Below are 13,504 nucleotides of genomic sequence, written 5' to 3' on the forward strand. Positions count from 1 at the left end.
AAATGTTCTTTCTTTGGGCATGTGTCAGCATGCCCAAAGCATAGAACATAGAACATATACAAGACAACATTGGAACAGTTCCTTTGGTCCATGATAATAGACAATAGGTGCAGAAGTAGACCATTCGGCCCCTCGAGTCTGCACCGCCATTCTGAGATCATGGCTGATCATTCACTATCAATACCCAGTCCCTGCCTTGTCCCCATATCCCTTGATTCCCCTATCCATCAGATATCTATCCAGCTCCTTCTTGAAAGCATCTTCCGAGGCAGTGCATTCCACACCTCCACAACTCTCTGGGAGAAGAAGCTCTTCCTCAACTCTGTTTTAAATAACTGACCTCTTATTCTCAATCCATGCCCTCTGGTGCTGGACTCTCCCAACATCTGGAACATATTTCCTGCCTCAATCCTATCAAATCCTTTAATTATCTTAAATGTTTCAATCAGATCCCCTCTCAATCTCCTCAATTCCAGCGTGTACAAGCCCAATCTCTCCAATCTCTCTGCGTAAGACAGCCCTGCCATCCCAGGAATCAACCTAGTGAATCTACGCTGCACTTCCTCAATTGCCAGAATGTCCTTCCTTAAACCTGGAGACCAAAACTGTACACAATATTCCAGGTGTGGTCTCACCAGGGCCCTGTACAAATGCAAAAGAACATCCTTGCTCTTGTATTCAATTCCCCTTGTAACAAAGGCCAACATTCCATTTGCCCTCTTCACTGCCTGTTGCACTTGCTCATTCACCTTCATTGACTGGTGAACTAGGACTCCTAGGTCTCTTTGCATTTCTCCCTTACCTAACGCGACACTGTTCAGACAATACTCTGCCCTCTTGTTCCAGCTTCCAAAGTGGATAACTTCACATTTATTCACATTGAATGACATTTGCCAAGTATCTGCCCACTCACTCAGCCTATCCAAGTCTCCCTGTATTCTCCTAACGTCCTCTTCGCATGTCACACTGCCACCCAGTTTAGTATCGTCAGCAAACTTGCTGATATAGTTTTCAATGCCCTCATCTAAATCATTGACATAAATCGTAAAGAGCTGTGGTCCCAATACAGAGCCCTGTGGTACCCCACTAGTCACCTCCAGCCAGTCTGAGAAACACCCATTCACTGCTACCCTTTGCTTTCTATCTGCCAACCAGTTTTCTATCCATGTTGAAACCCTGCCCCCAATGCCATGAGCTCTGATTTTACTCACCAATCTCCTATATGGCACCTTATCGAATGCCTTCTGAAAATCTAGGTACACAACATCTACTGGCTTAACCTCGTCTAACATCCTTGTTACACCCTCAAAAAACTCCAACAGATTAGTCAAGCATGATTTGCCCTTGGTAAATCCATGCTGGCTTGGCCTAATCCTATTTCTGCCATCTAGATGTGCCACTATTTCGTCCTTAATAATGGACTCAAGCATCTTCCCCACGACTGACGTTAGGCTAACAGGGCGATAGTTCTCCGTTTTCTCCTTCCCTCCCTTCTTGAAAAGTGGGACAACATTAGCCACTCTCCAATCTTCAGGAACTGATCCTGAATCTAAGGAACATTGGAAAATGATTACCAATGCATCCGCAATTTCCTGAGCCACCTCTTTTAGAACCCTCAGATGCAGACCATCTGGACCCGGGGATTTATTAGCCTTCAGTCCTACCAGTCTACTCATCACAGTTTCTTTCCTAATGTGAATCTGTCTCAATTCCTCTGATATCTTATGACCCTGGCCCATCCATACATCTGGGAGATTGCTTGTGTCCTCCCTGGTGAAGACAGATCTAAAGTATGCATTAAATTCTGTTGCCATTTCCCTGTTTCCCATAACAATTTCTCCCAATTCATTCTTCAAGGGGCCAACATTGTTCTTAATCTTCTTTCTCTTCACATAGCTAAAAAAGCTTTTGCTGTCCCCTTTTATATTCCTGGCTAGACTGAGCTCATACCTGATTTTTTCTCTCCGTATTGCTTTTTTAGTTAAGATCTGCTGTTCCTTAAAACTTTCCCAATCATCTGTATTCCCACTCATCTTAGCCCTGTCATACTTCTTTTTCTTTAATGCTATACAATCTCTGACTTCCTTTGTCAACCACTGTGGCCCCTTCCCCCTCTTTGAATCCTTCCTTCTCATTGGAATGAACTGCATTTGCATCTTTTGTATTATGCCCAAGAATATCTGCCACTGCTGATCCAGTCTTTCCTGCCAGGGCATCCGCCCATTTAACTTTGGCCAGCTCATCCCTCATGGCTCCGTAGTCTCTATTTAATTGCAACACTGACACCTCTGATCTGCCCCTATCCCTCTCAAATTGTAGATAAAAACTTATCATGTTATGATCACTACTTCCTAATGGCTCCTTTACTTCAAGATCACTTATCAATTCCTGTTCATTACACATCACCAAGTCCAAAATAGCCTCGTTCCTGGTTGGCTCAAGCACAAGCTGTTCCAAAAATACATCCCTTAGACACTCCACAAACTCCCTATCCTGGGGTCCAGCACCTACCTGATTCTCCCAGTCCACCTGCATGTTGAAATCTCCCATAACGACTGCATTACCTTTAGCACATGCCAATGTTAACTCCCTAATCAACTTGTACCCAATATCCACGCTACTGTTTGGGGGCCTGTACACAACACCCATTAGGGTCTTTTTACCCTTACTGTTCCTCAGCTCAATCAACACAGACTCTACATCCCCTGTTCCCAAGTCACCTCTTGCTAAGGACTGAATCTCATTCCTCACCAACAGGGCCACCCCACCCCCTCTTCCCATATTTCTGTCTCTACGATAGCACGTATACCCTGGTACACTCAATTCCCAGGCCTGATCCCCTTGCAGCCATGTCTCCGTTATCCCAACAATATCGTAGTTCCCCATTTTCATCTGAGCTTCAAGCTCATCTGTCTTATTTCTGACACTACGCGCATTCAAGTATAGAATTCTTAGCCCATTCCTCCTCTCTTCGCTTAAAACACTGTCTACTGTACCTAACCCAGCTCCTTGAACTTCCATCGGGCAAATTGCACCCTGAATTTTGATGACCTTCTCAAGATCACCCAAACCTTGTACACATTTAACCCCATGCACCTTCTGACCAACCCTCTGGATCTGGATCCCTGCCCCCTGCACATCTAGTTTAAACCCCCCCCCGAGCAGCACTGGCAAATACTCCTGCAAGAATGTTAGTACCCCTCCGGTTCAGATGTAGACCATCCCTTCGAAACAGATCCCAATGTCCCTGGAACAAAGACCAATTATCCAAAAACCTGAACCCTTCCTTCCTGCACCATGCTCTCAGCCTCGTATTAATGTGCATAATCATTCTATTCTTCGCCTCACTCGCACGTGGCACAGGTAGCAATCCCGAGATTGTCACCCTGGAGGTCCTGCCTTTCAGCTTCACTTCTAACTCCCTGAACTCTCTAAGCAGGACCCCCTCACTCACCTTACCTACATCATTGGTCCCTACATGGACCACTACATCTGGGTTCATGCCCTCACTCTCAAGAATAGCCTGCACCCGATCTGAGATGTCCCGGACCCTGGCACCAGGGAGGCAACATACCATTCGAGACTCCCGATCTGCTCCACAAAATCTCCTATCTGCCCCCCTAACTATAGAGTCCCCTAAAACTATCACTCTGTTCTCTTCCCTCCTCCCCTTTCTAGTTGAGGGTTCAACCTCTGTGCCAGAGGCAGGACCACTACAACTCATTCCTGGTAGGTCATCCCCATCAACAGTATCCAGTACGGTATACTTATTGTTAATGGGAATGGCCGCAGGGGTGCTCTGCTCTCTCTGCCTGCTCCCCCTGCCTCTCTGGACCGTCACCCATCTGCCTACTTCTTGGTTTTTTGGTGTGACTACCTCCTGATAACTCCTATCTATCTCTGCCTCCATCTCCCGAATGATCTGTAGTTCATCCAGCTCCTGCTCCAACTCCCTAACTCGGTCTGATAGGAGCTGCAGCTGGACGCACCTTTTGCAGGTGTGGTCATCAGGGACAACTGTGTTGACCCTGACCTCCCACATCCTGCATACGGAGCACACCACTGCTCTGACTGTCTCCCCCATACCTGAACTGGATTAATAGAATAAGTCTAAAAAGCACCTAGCGACCTTACCTTCTTCCCCTCAGCGAGCAATCACACAAGCTTACCGAAGTCCCCTTACGCCGAAGCCCACTTAGCCAAAGCCCAGGACTCTGCTTCCACAGACTCCGCTGCCCGCTCGACGCTGCCCGCTCTGAAAAGAAGTCCTGCCTTTTAAAGTGCGCGCTCGACGCTGACGTCACTCGTGCCTGCGCAGTTCCCCCTCCTCCACAGGTATTGACCAGGTAGGCTTAAATCCTACCTACACGGTCGAATTCTCTGAGCTCCCAGCTGAATTACAAGCTGTAACTTGCTCCCGATTCAAAATGATGTTGTGCCAAACTAAACAAATCCCTCTGCATATAAGATGCTCATATTCCTTCATCCTCTGCAAAATTCATGTGAGCAGAGTTTTTTAAATGCCTCTTCTGTATTTGTCTTCACCACCACATTCCAGGCATCCACCACTCTGTGTAAAAAATTTGCTCACACCTCTCCTTTGAACTTACCACCTGTTATGTTAAATTTATGCCCTGTAGTATTAGACGTTTTGACCCTGGGAAAGAAAGAAACTGGTTGTGTTCTCTATCTAAACATCAAAATATATTATAAACATCCTTCAGGTCACACTGCAGGCTTTACCACAATTGAGAGCATCCTGACTGGCTGCATCACTGCCTGGTACGGAAACTGTACTTCTCTCAATTGCAGGACTCTGCATAGAGTGGTGCGGACAGCCCAGCGCATCTGTAGATGTGAACTTCCCACTATACAGGACATTTAGATCAACAGGTGCATAAAAAGGGCTTCAACAATCATTGGGGACCCGAGTCAACCCAGCCACAAATGTTCCAGTTGCTACCAACCGGGAAATGGTATCGCAGCATAAAGGCCAGGACCAACAGGCTCCGGGACAGCTTCTTCCACGAGGCCATCAGACTGATTAATTCACGTTGATACAATGCATTTCTAGGCTATATTGACTGTTCTGTTGTATATGTTACTGTACATACTAACTATTACAAAGTACTATAGCTCACATATTGCACATTCAGACGGAGATGTAATGTAAAAATTTTCACTCCTCATGTATGTGAAGCATCTAAGAAATAAAGTCAACTCGACTCAATTCATTTAAGTAAGTATGTGACTTCCAAGACCAAATTGGCTTCACCAATGGTGTGTCATATTGAAAGGGGTGAATACTTATGCAATCAATTATTTTGTGATTTACATTTGTAATTTAGATCATTTTGTAGAGATCTGTTTTCACTTTGACACAGAAGCGTCTTATTCTGTTGATCAGTGTCAAAAAAGCCATAACAAATCCAGTGCAATTCCATGTTGTAAAACAATAAAACTTGAAAACTTCCAGCGGGGGGGGGGGGGGGGGTGAATACTTTTTATAGGCACTGATTATGCACTCTTTACCACCCTATAAACTTGTGTTGGCACATGGCCAAGTAGTTAAGACATTCATCTAGTGATCTGAAGGTCACTGGTTCGAGCCTTAGCTGAGGCAGTGTGTGTGTCCTTGAACAAGGCACTTAACCACACATTAGTCTGCGACAACACTGGTGCCAAGCTGTATGGGTCCTAATGCCCTTCCCTTGAACAACGTCAGTGGCGTGGAGAGGCGAGACTTACAGTTTGAGCAACTATCGGTCTTCCATAAAAAAAAACCCTACCCAGGCTTGCGCCCTGGAAACTTAGCAAGGTGCAAATCCATGGTCTATCAAGATTAACGGAGGCCTACACGCACATAAACCTGTATAGCCACTTTCAAGGAGCTATGGACTGATAACCCAAGATCATTCTTTGCATCAACACCACTTAACGATTTTGCTATTATAGTGTCCCTATATATTTAATTTCCCAAAGTGCAACACCTCACATTTGGCCAAATTAAACTCCATTTGCCATTTCTCTGTCCACATCTGAAAATTAACTATACCTGCTTTATCCTTTGACAACATTATACATTATCCTCAATTCCATCCATCTATATTTTCATCCAGGTCATCATAAACAGCAGAATTCCCAGTACGGATAAGTCCCATCAATCACTACCCTCTCTCTTCTAATGGCAAGCCATTTCTGAATCAAAACAGCCATGCTTTGCTGATCCCATGCAGCTTAACCTTCTGTATGAGCCTCTTGTGAGGAAAGCAAAAGATTATAAAACCATAATATATGTACAATTAAATAAAATACAAGAAATATTTTAGGTTGTAAATAAAAATAGGAAGTACTAGAAATACTCAGAATTAAGCTACATTTATAGGATGGTCCTCAACCTTTCAAAAAACTGGAAATCATTACAGAACAGGTTTTAAGACATTTGTACATTTTCAGCTACATTATTAACTTAACATGTTGTATCTTTTTAAACTTACCTTTTCCAACAGGTAACCAATTACCAAGAATCCTTTCCCTCCCAACATTTGCTCTTGCATGGCAACTGAGCTCTTCAGCAGGTCAACCAGAAATGCCAAAAGGGTTGCACTAGAGAAATATGCAAAAATTAGTCTGAAATAGTTCTTCTGCTCAGTTCTAAATGTATCTACACATGAACTTGCTTTCATATTAGTGGCTTCAGAAAGTTAAAACCAATGAATTCTAAAGCAGGAAATTCAAAACTGCAGTATTACTGCTATTATACTTGAATAACTTAATTTAAATCATTGGTACAGTTAAGTATGCAAGTCAAGAACTTGAGTATTAAATAATCATAAATGAAGATGAATGTAAATTGTTACACAGCCTTTGGCAGGGAACTCAAGGACATTATCGGGAAGTCATTTCTTCAGCAAAAAAAAATTTGACAATAACATCAAAAAAGGGTAAAGGAATAAGTTAGTTACAACATACAAAAACATGGCAAGTTTCATTGTATTATGCTGACAACAATTACTAATACCAAATTTTCCTGTGGTACAAAGATCTTTTATCAACCAATGACACTGCAAACGCAGCTCAAGATTTTCAGTGTGTCTATTTGGTTTAGCTACATTCAAGATTTTAAACAACTGAGAAATGAGGTTAATATCAGGAAGCCATGAAAGCTGAACATCAGACTGGTCAAAGAACTCTAATGCCTTACAATATTAACTTGAGTGACATAATTTCAAAATTCTGATGGTAAGGTGTTCACAATACAGGGAGAAATCTTCACACATCTGGATTCACTCTGATTGCAGACCTAAAGATTTCAATTAACCCCAGCAATTAAATGGTAATTATTTCACAAATTACTGGACCACCATAACAGTTGACATTGCTGTTTGAGCAGAGAAAATTCAATACTGATGAATGTCATATTTAAGAAAATACAACACATATCTGAAATAAACCAAAAACAAAAAGCACTAGAAATACTTACTTAGGCTTAATATATGGAGATGTCAAGAACCTGACATTAGAATTAGGAAAAAAAATAAAGAACAGGTTTTAAGACTGATTCCGAACCTGGGATCCACAAACCTTTCAGTTAATGGCAGAAGTCCATATGACATAAACAAGTTGGGAATCCCTGTTTTAAGAATTTCTACAAGAAATAGTATGGTCATAATGCAAAATCTGCAGAATATGTTATATCTACAGAAAGTTGCAAACAAGGCCAAATCCTGGACTCACATGTGTTACAAACTTAGAGGGCACTGACTAAGGTGGTATTGTGGAGCTAATTCAGATCTCTGCTCTTGCACTCTGCAATTGAGTAGTGTGCTATGTTTGGTTGGCCAGCCACCATACTAAGCACAGTTAGGAAAACTTTTACATTGACCAAGACACCTAATGTTGTGAAGACATGATATGAGGAATATCATCTAGATGGTGCAGCACACCATTAATGATCCACCTCTGCCTATCCACCTCTGACTTGCCAGCTTGCCACATGATGTCAAGAGACTCTTTTGATGTCAATATGCTTGCATATTTAATTTCAACAGTGATGACAAATGGAAAGGTGCCAAAACGAAATCCACCAAATGAAAAAGTAATTAATTCAGAACAGGAATGTTTCTTTATATCACAAATCTCTAAGGAAATATCCACACAACAACTACTAGACAGGTATATGGAGGAATTTAAGGTGGGGGGTTATATGAGAGGCAGGGTTTAAGCGTCGGTACAACATTGTGGGCTGAAGGGCCTGTACTGAGCTGAACTATTCTATGTTCAATAACTTGAAATCAAACTCAAATCGAATTCAAATTCAAATCGAAGAGACAAATTAAACACTCCTCTGTCTGTAGAAGTGGCTACTTGGCTTAAACAATAACTATCATCATCCTACATTCAATACAAATCCGAAGAAGATACCTTTTTGATAAACTGCTTCTCTGAAAAGACTACAAGTACTTGCAAAGCTAGTACCAATTTATAAACATTCATCCTGCCACATGCAATAGATTGATCCCACAGCACATAATAGTTATATGAACCTTCCATACCCAGACAACCTGGTTGGAAAAGATATTCTCTTACTCTTTTATTTCCTTATTCCAAGGGCGCAACTGCATATCAAGTAATTTTGCAGTGGAATGCTAAGACTTAGCACAAAAAAAATTACGGCTCTGGCACTAACTGCAGTTTGTAACTAACTACAGGATAATCTGCAACAAAAGTGGCTTGCATTCCAGAATCCAAGGAAAAACAAGCTAAACACACAATTTATCTGTTGTGCCAACAGATATCAAAAGCTGTACCTCAAAACCCATATTGATTATTCCCAATCATATTCTTATATTCTAAGTGCCATAGTACCAGGTCTGTGAGATTAGATTCCAGAATACATTTCACTTTCCCTCTCTCCCTAGTTTATTGAATCACAAGGAAGTGAAGTATGTGCAGTGAAAATTATGACTGAGAAGGAACTCAGGAAGTTTAATGGCCTGAGGGTGGATAATCTCCTGGACCTGATGGAATGCACCCTCAGGTTCTGAAGAAAGTAGCTGAAGAGATTGCGGAGGCATTAACAATGATCTTTCAAGAATCGATAGATTCTAGCATGGTACTAGATGACTGGAAAATTGTAAATGTTACTACACTATTTAAGAAGGGTGGGAGGCAGCAGAAAGGAAACTATAGACCTGTTAGCCTGACATCAGTGGCTGGGAAGTTGTTGAAATCGATTGCTAGGGAGAAGATTACGGTGTATCTGGAGGCACGTGACAAGATAGGCCAAAGCCTGAAAGGAAAATCCTGCCTGACTAACTTACTGCAGTTTTTTGAGGAAATTACAAGCAGGGCAGAAAAGGAGATGCAGTAGATATGGTCTACTTGGATTTTCAGAAGGCCTTTGACAAAGTGCCGCACATGAGGCTGTTTAGCAAGATAAGAGCCCATGGAATTACAGAGAAGTTACTAGCATAGGTGGAGCATTCGCTGATCAGCAGAAAACAGAGAATGGGAATAAAGGGATTCTATTCTGGTTGGCTGCCGCTTACCAGTGGAGTTCCACAGGGGTTGATGTTGGGACTGCTGCTTTTTATGATTTATGTCAATGATGTGAACTACAGAATTAATGGATTTGTGGCTAAATTTGTCAATGATACAAAGATAGGTGGAGAAATGGGTCGTGTTGAAGAAACAGAGAGCCTGCAGAAAGAGTTAGATAGTTTAGAGGAATGGGCAAAGAAGTGGCAAATGAAATACAATGTTTGGAAGTGTATGGTCATGCACAATGGTGGAAGAAATAAACAGGCAGACTACTATTTAGATGGGGAGAGAATTCAAAATGCAGAGATGCAAAGGGGATTGGGAGTCTTTGTTCAGAATAGCTTAAAAGATAACCTCCAGGTTGAGTCAGTGGTGAAGAAGGGGAATGCAATGTTGGCATTCATTTCTAGAGGTATAGAATACAAGAGCAGGGATGTGATGTTGAAGCTCTATAAGGCTCTCAAGAGACCATACTTGGAGTATTGTATGCAGTTCTGGACTCCTTATTTTAGAAAGGATATACTAACATTGGAGAGGGTTCAGAGAAGATTCACAAGAATGATTCCAGGAATTAAAGGGTTATCATATGAGGAAAGTCTGACAGCCCTTGAGCTGTATTCCCTGGAGTTCAGAAGAATGAGAAGAAATCTCATAGAAACATTCCGAATGTAAAAAGGCCTGAACAGATTAGATATGGCAAAGTTATTTCCCATGGTAGGAGGGTCTACAACAAAAGGGCACAACTTCAGAATTGAAAGACGTCCATTTAGAACAGAGATGCGGAGAAATTACTTTAGTCAGAGGGTGGTAAATCTGCAGAATTTGTTGCCATGAGCAGCTGTGGAGGCCAAGTTATTGAGTGCATTTAAGGCAGAGATAGATAGGTTGCTGATTAGCCATGATATCAAAGGGTATGGGGAGAAGGCAGGGGAGTGGGGATGACTGGAAGAATTGGATCAACCTATAATTGAATAGTGGAGCATAGTCAAATGGCCTACTTCTGCTCCTATATCTTATGGTCATATTGATGTGTTTTTCACCTTTCCATCCAAGAACTCCATTCTACAGAACATGAAGGGTTAAAATCAACGGAACAATGATTGCAATAGAGTTCATCTTGATTTCCCAGGATAGAGGTTATCTAATCTCACAGATTTATCAAAATTTAACTATCAAAATTGTCTTAGTACTTTATGAGCTCTTATTCCTTAAAATACTCTGAATCAATCCCTACTTCTACACATTTTTGTGACTTCTAAGATAACAAAAAGTGTATTTATGTTTTTATCATTTTTGTGTTCTCCATGATTTGTTTCCCTTTGCTAATCACTAAACTTTACATACCTCTAGCAACATTACAATCAATTTTCACCTTTTAATTGTTTACTCTCATTATACCTTTCCTTCTCCATCAATTCTGTCACACTTCATAAATAAACAAAATCTTCAACAGTATTCGTATTTTTGCTAATATTGATCAATATCTCCTTTCAGACTACCTTTTAATTTTAACATAAGAAATAGGAGCAGCAGTAGTCTATCTGGCCCATCGAGCCTGACCCACCATTCAATAAGATCATGGCTGATCTGTCCACAAATTCAGCTCCATCTACCTGCCTTTTCCCCATAACAGCATCGCGCGGGCAGCGGAGTCCGTGGAAGCAGAGTCCTGGGCTTTGGCTAAGTGGGCTTTGGCGTAAGGGGACTTCGGTAAGCTTGTGTGATTGCTCGCTGAGGGGAAGAAGGTAAGGTCGCTAGGTGCTTTTTAGACTTATTCTATTAATCCAGTTCAGGTATGGGGGAGACAGTCAGAGCAGTGGTGTGCTCCGTATGCAGGATGTGGGAGGTCAGGGTCAACACAGTTGTCCCTGATGACCACACCTGCAAAAGGTGCGTCCAGCTGCAGCTCCTATCAGACCGAGTTAGGGAGTTGGAGCAGGAGCTGGATGAACTACAGATCATTCGGGAGATGGAGGCAGAGATAGATAGGAGTTATCAGGAGGTAGTCACACCAAAAAACCAAGAAGTAGGCAGATGGGTGACGGTCCAGAGAGGCAGGGGGAGCAGGCAGAGAGAGCAGAGCACCCCTGCGGCCATTCCCATTAACAATAAGTATACCGTACTGGATACTGTTGATGGGGATGACCTACCAGGAATGAGTTGTAGTGGTCCTGCCTCTGGCACAGAGGTTGAACCCTCAACTAGAAAGGGGAGGAGGGAAGAGAACAGAGTGATAGTTTTAGGGGACTCTATAGTTAGCGGGGCAGATAGGAGATTTTGTGGGGCAGATCGGGAGTCTCGGATGGTATGTTGCCTCCCTGGTGCCAGGGTCCGGGACATCTCAGATCGGGTGCAGGCTATTCCTGAGAGTGAGGGCATGAACCCAGATGTAGTGGTCCATGTAGGGACCAATGATGTAGGTAAGGTGAGTGAGGGGGTCCTGCTTAGAGAGTTCAGGGAGTTAGAAGTGAAGCTGAAAGGCAGGACCTCCAGGGTGACAATCTCGGGATTGCTACCTGTGCCACGTGCGAGTGAGGCGAAGAATAGAATGATTATGCACATTAATACGAGGCTGAGAGCATGGTGCAGGAAGGAAGGGTTCAGGTTTTTGGATAATTGGTCTTTGTTCCAGGGACATTGGGATCTGTTTCGAAGGGATGGTCTACATCTGAACCGGAGGGGTACTAACATTCTTGCAGGAGTATTTGCCAGTGCTGCTCGGGGGGGGGGGTTAAACTAGATGTGCAGGGGGCAGGGATCCAGATCCAGAGGGTTGGTCAGAAGGTGCATGGGGTTAAATGTGTACAAGGTTTGGGTGATCTTGAGAAGGTCATCAAAATTCAGGGTGCAGGATAGGGAGTTTGTGGAGTGTCTAAGGGATGTATTTTTGGAATAGCTTGTGCTTGAGCCAACCAGGAACGAGGCTATTTTGGACTTGGTGATGTGTAATGAACAGGAATTGATAAATGATCTTGAAGTAAAGGAGCCATTAGGAAGTAGTGATCATAACATGATAAGTTTTTATCTACAATTTGAGAGGGATAGGGGCAGATCAGAGGTGTCAGTGTTGCAATTAAATAGAGACTACGGAGCCATGAGGGATGAGCTGGCCAAAGTTAAATGGGCGGATGCCCTGGCAGGAAAGACAGTGGATCAGCAGTGGCAGATATTCTTGGGCATAATACAAAAGAGGCAAATGCAGTTCATTCCAATGAGAAGGAAGGATTCAAAGAGGGGGAAGGGGCCACAGTGGTTGACAAAGGAAGTCAGAGATTGTATAGCATTAAAGAAAAAGAAGTATGACAGGGCTAAGATGAGTGGGAATACAGATGATTGGGAAAGTTTTAAGGAACAGCAGATCTTAACTAAAAAAGTAATACGGAGAGAAAAAATCAGGTATGAGCTCAGTCCAGCCAGGAATATAAAAGGGGACAGCAAAAGCTTTTTTAGCTATGTGAAGAGAAAGAAGATTAAGAACAATGTTGGCCCCTTGAAGAATGAATTGAGAGAAATTGTTATGGGAAACAGGGAAATGGCAACAGAATTTAATGCATACTTTAGATCTGTCTTCACCAGGGAGGACACAAGCAATCTCCCAGATGTATGGATGGGCCAGGGTCATAAGATATCAGAGGAATTGAGACAGATTCACATTAGGAAAGAAACTGTGATGAGTAGACTGGTAGGACTGAAGGCTAATAAATCCCCGGGTCCAGATGGTCTGCATCTGAGGGTTCTAAAAGAGGTGGCTCAGGAAATTGCGGATGCATTGGTAATCATTTTCCAATGTTCCTTAGATTCAGGATCAGTTCCTGAAGATTGGAGAGTGGCTAATGTTGTCCCACTTTTCAAGAAGGGAGGGAAGGAGAAAACGGAGAACTATCGCCCTGTTAGCCTAACGTCAGTCGTGGGGAAGATGCTTGAGTCCATTATTAAGGACGAAATAGTGGCACATCTAGAT

At 42.7% G+C, this 13,504-nt stretch overlaps 1 protein-coding gene across 2 annotated transcripts in view; it reads right to left on the bottom strand.

Annotated features, from left to right (window-relative positions):
- Positions 1–13,504, bottom strand: part of nbeaa (neurobeachin a) — a 790,167-nt gene that overhangs the window by 592,799 nt on the left and 183,864 nt on the right. For both annotated transcript variants that reach the window (XM_059964072.1, XM_059964073.1), the window contains exon 11: positions 6,498–6,606. In XM_059964072.1, the coding sequence (XP_059820055.1) occupies positions 6,498–6,606 (109 nt within the window). The remainder of the gene's footprint in view (positions 1–6,497; positions 6,607–13,504) is intronic.

The sequence above is a fragment of the Hypanus sabinus genome, chromosome 3 (assembly GCF_030144855.1).
Source record: "Hypanus sabinus isolate sHypSab1 chromosome 3, sHypSab1.hap1, whole genome shotgun sequence".
In the NCBI taxonomy this organism is placed as follows: Eukaryota; Metazoa; Chordata; class Chondrichthyes; order Myliobatiformes; family Dasyatidae; genus Hypanus; species Hypanus sabinus.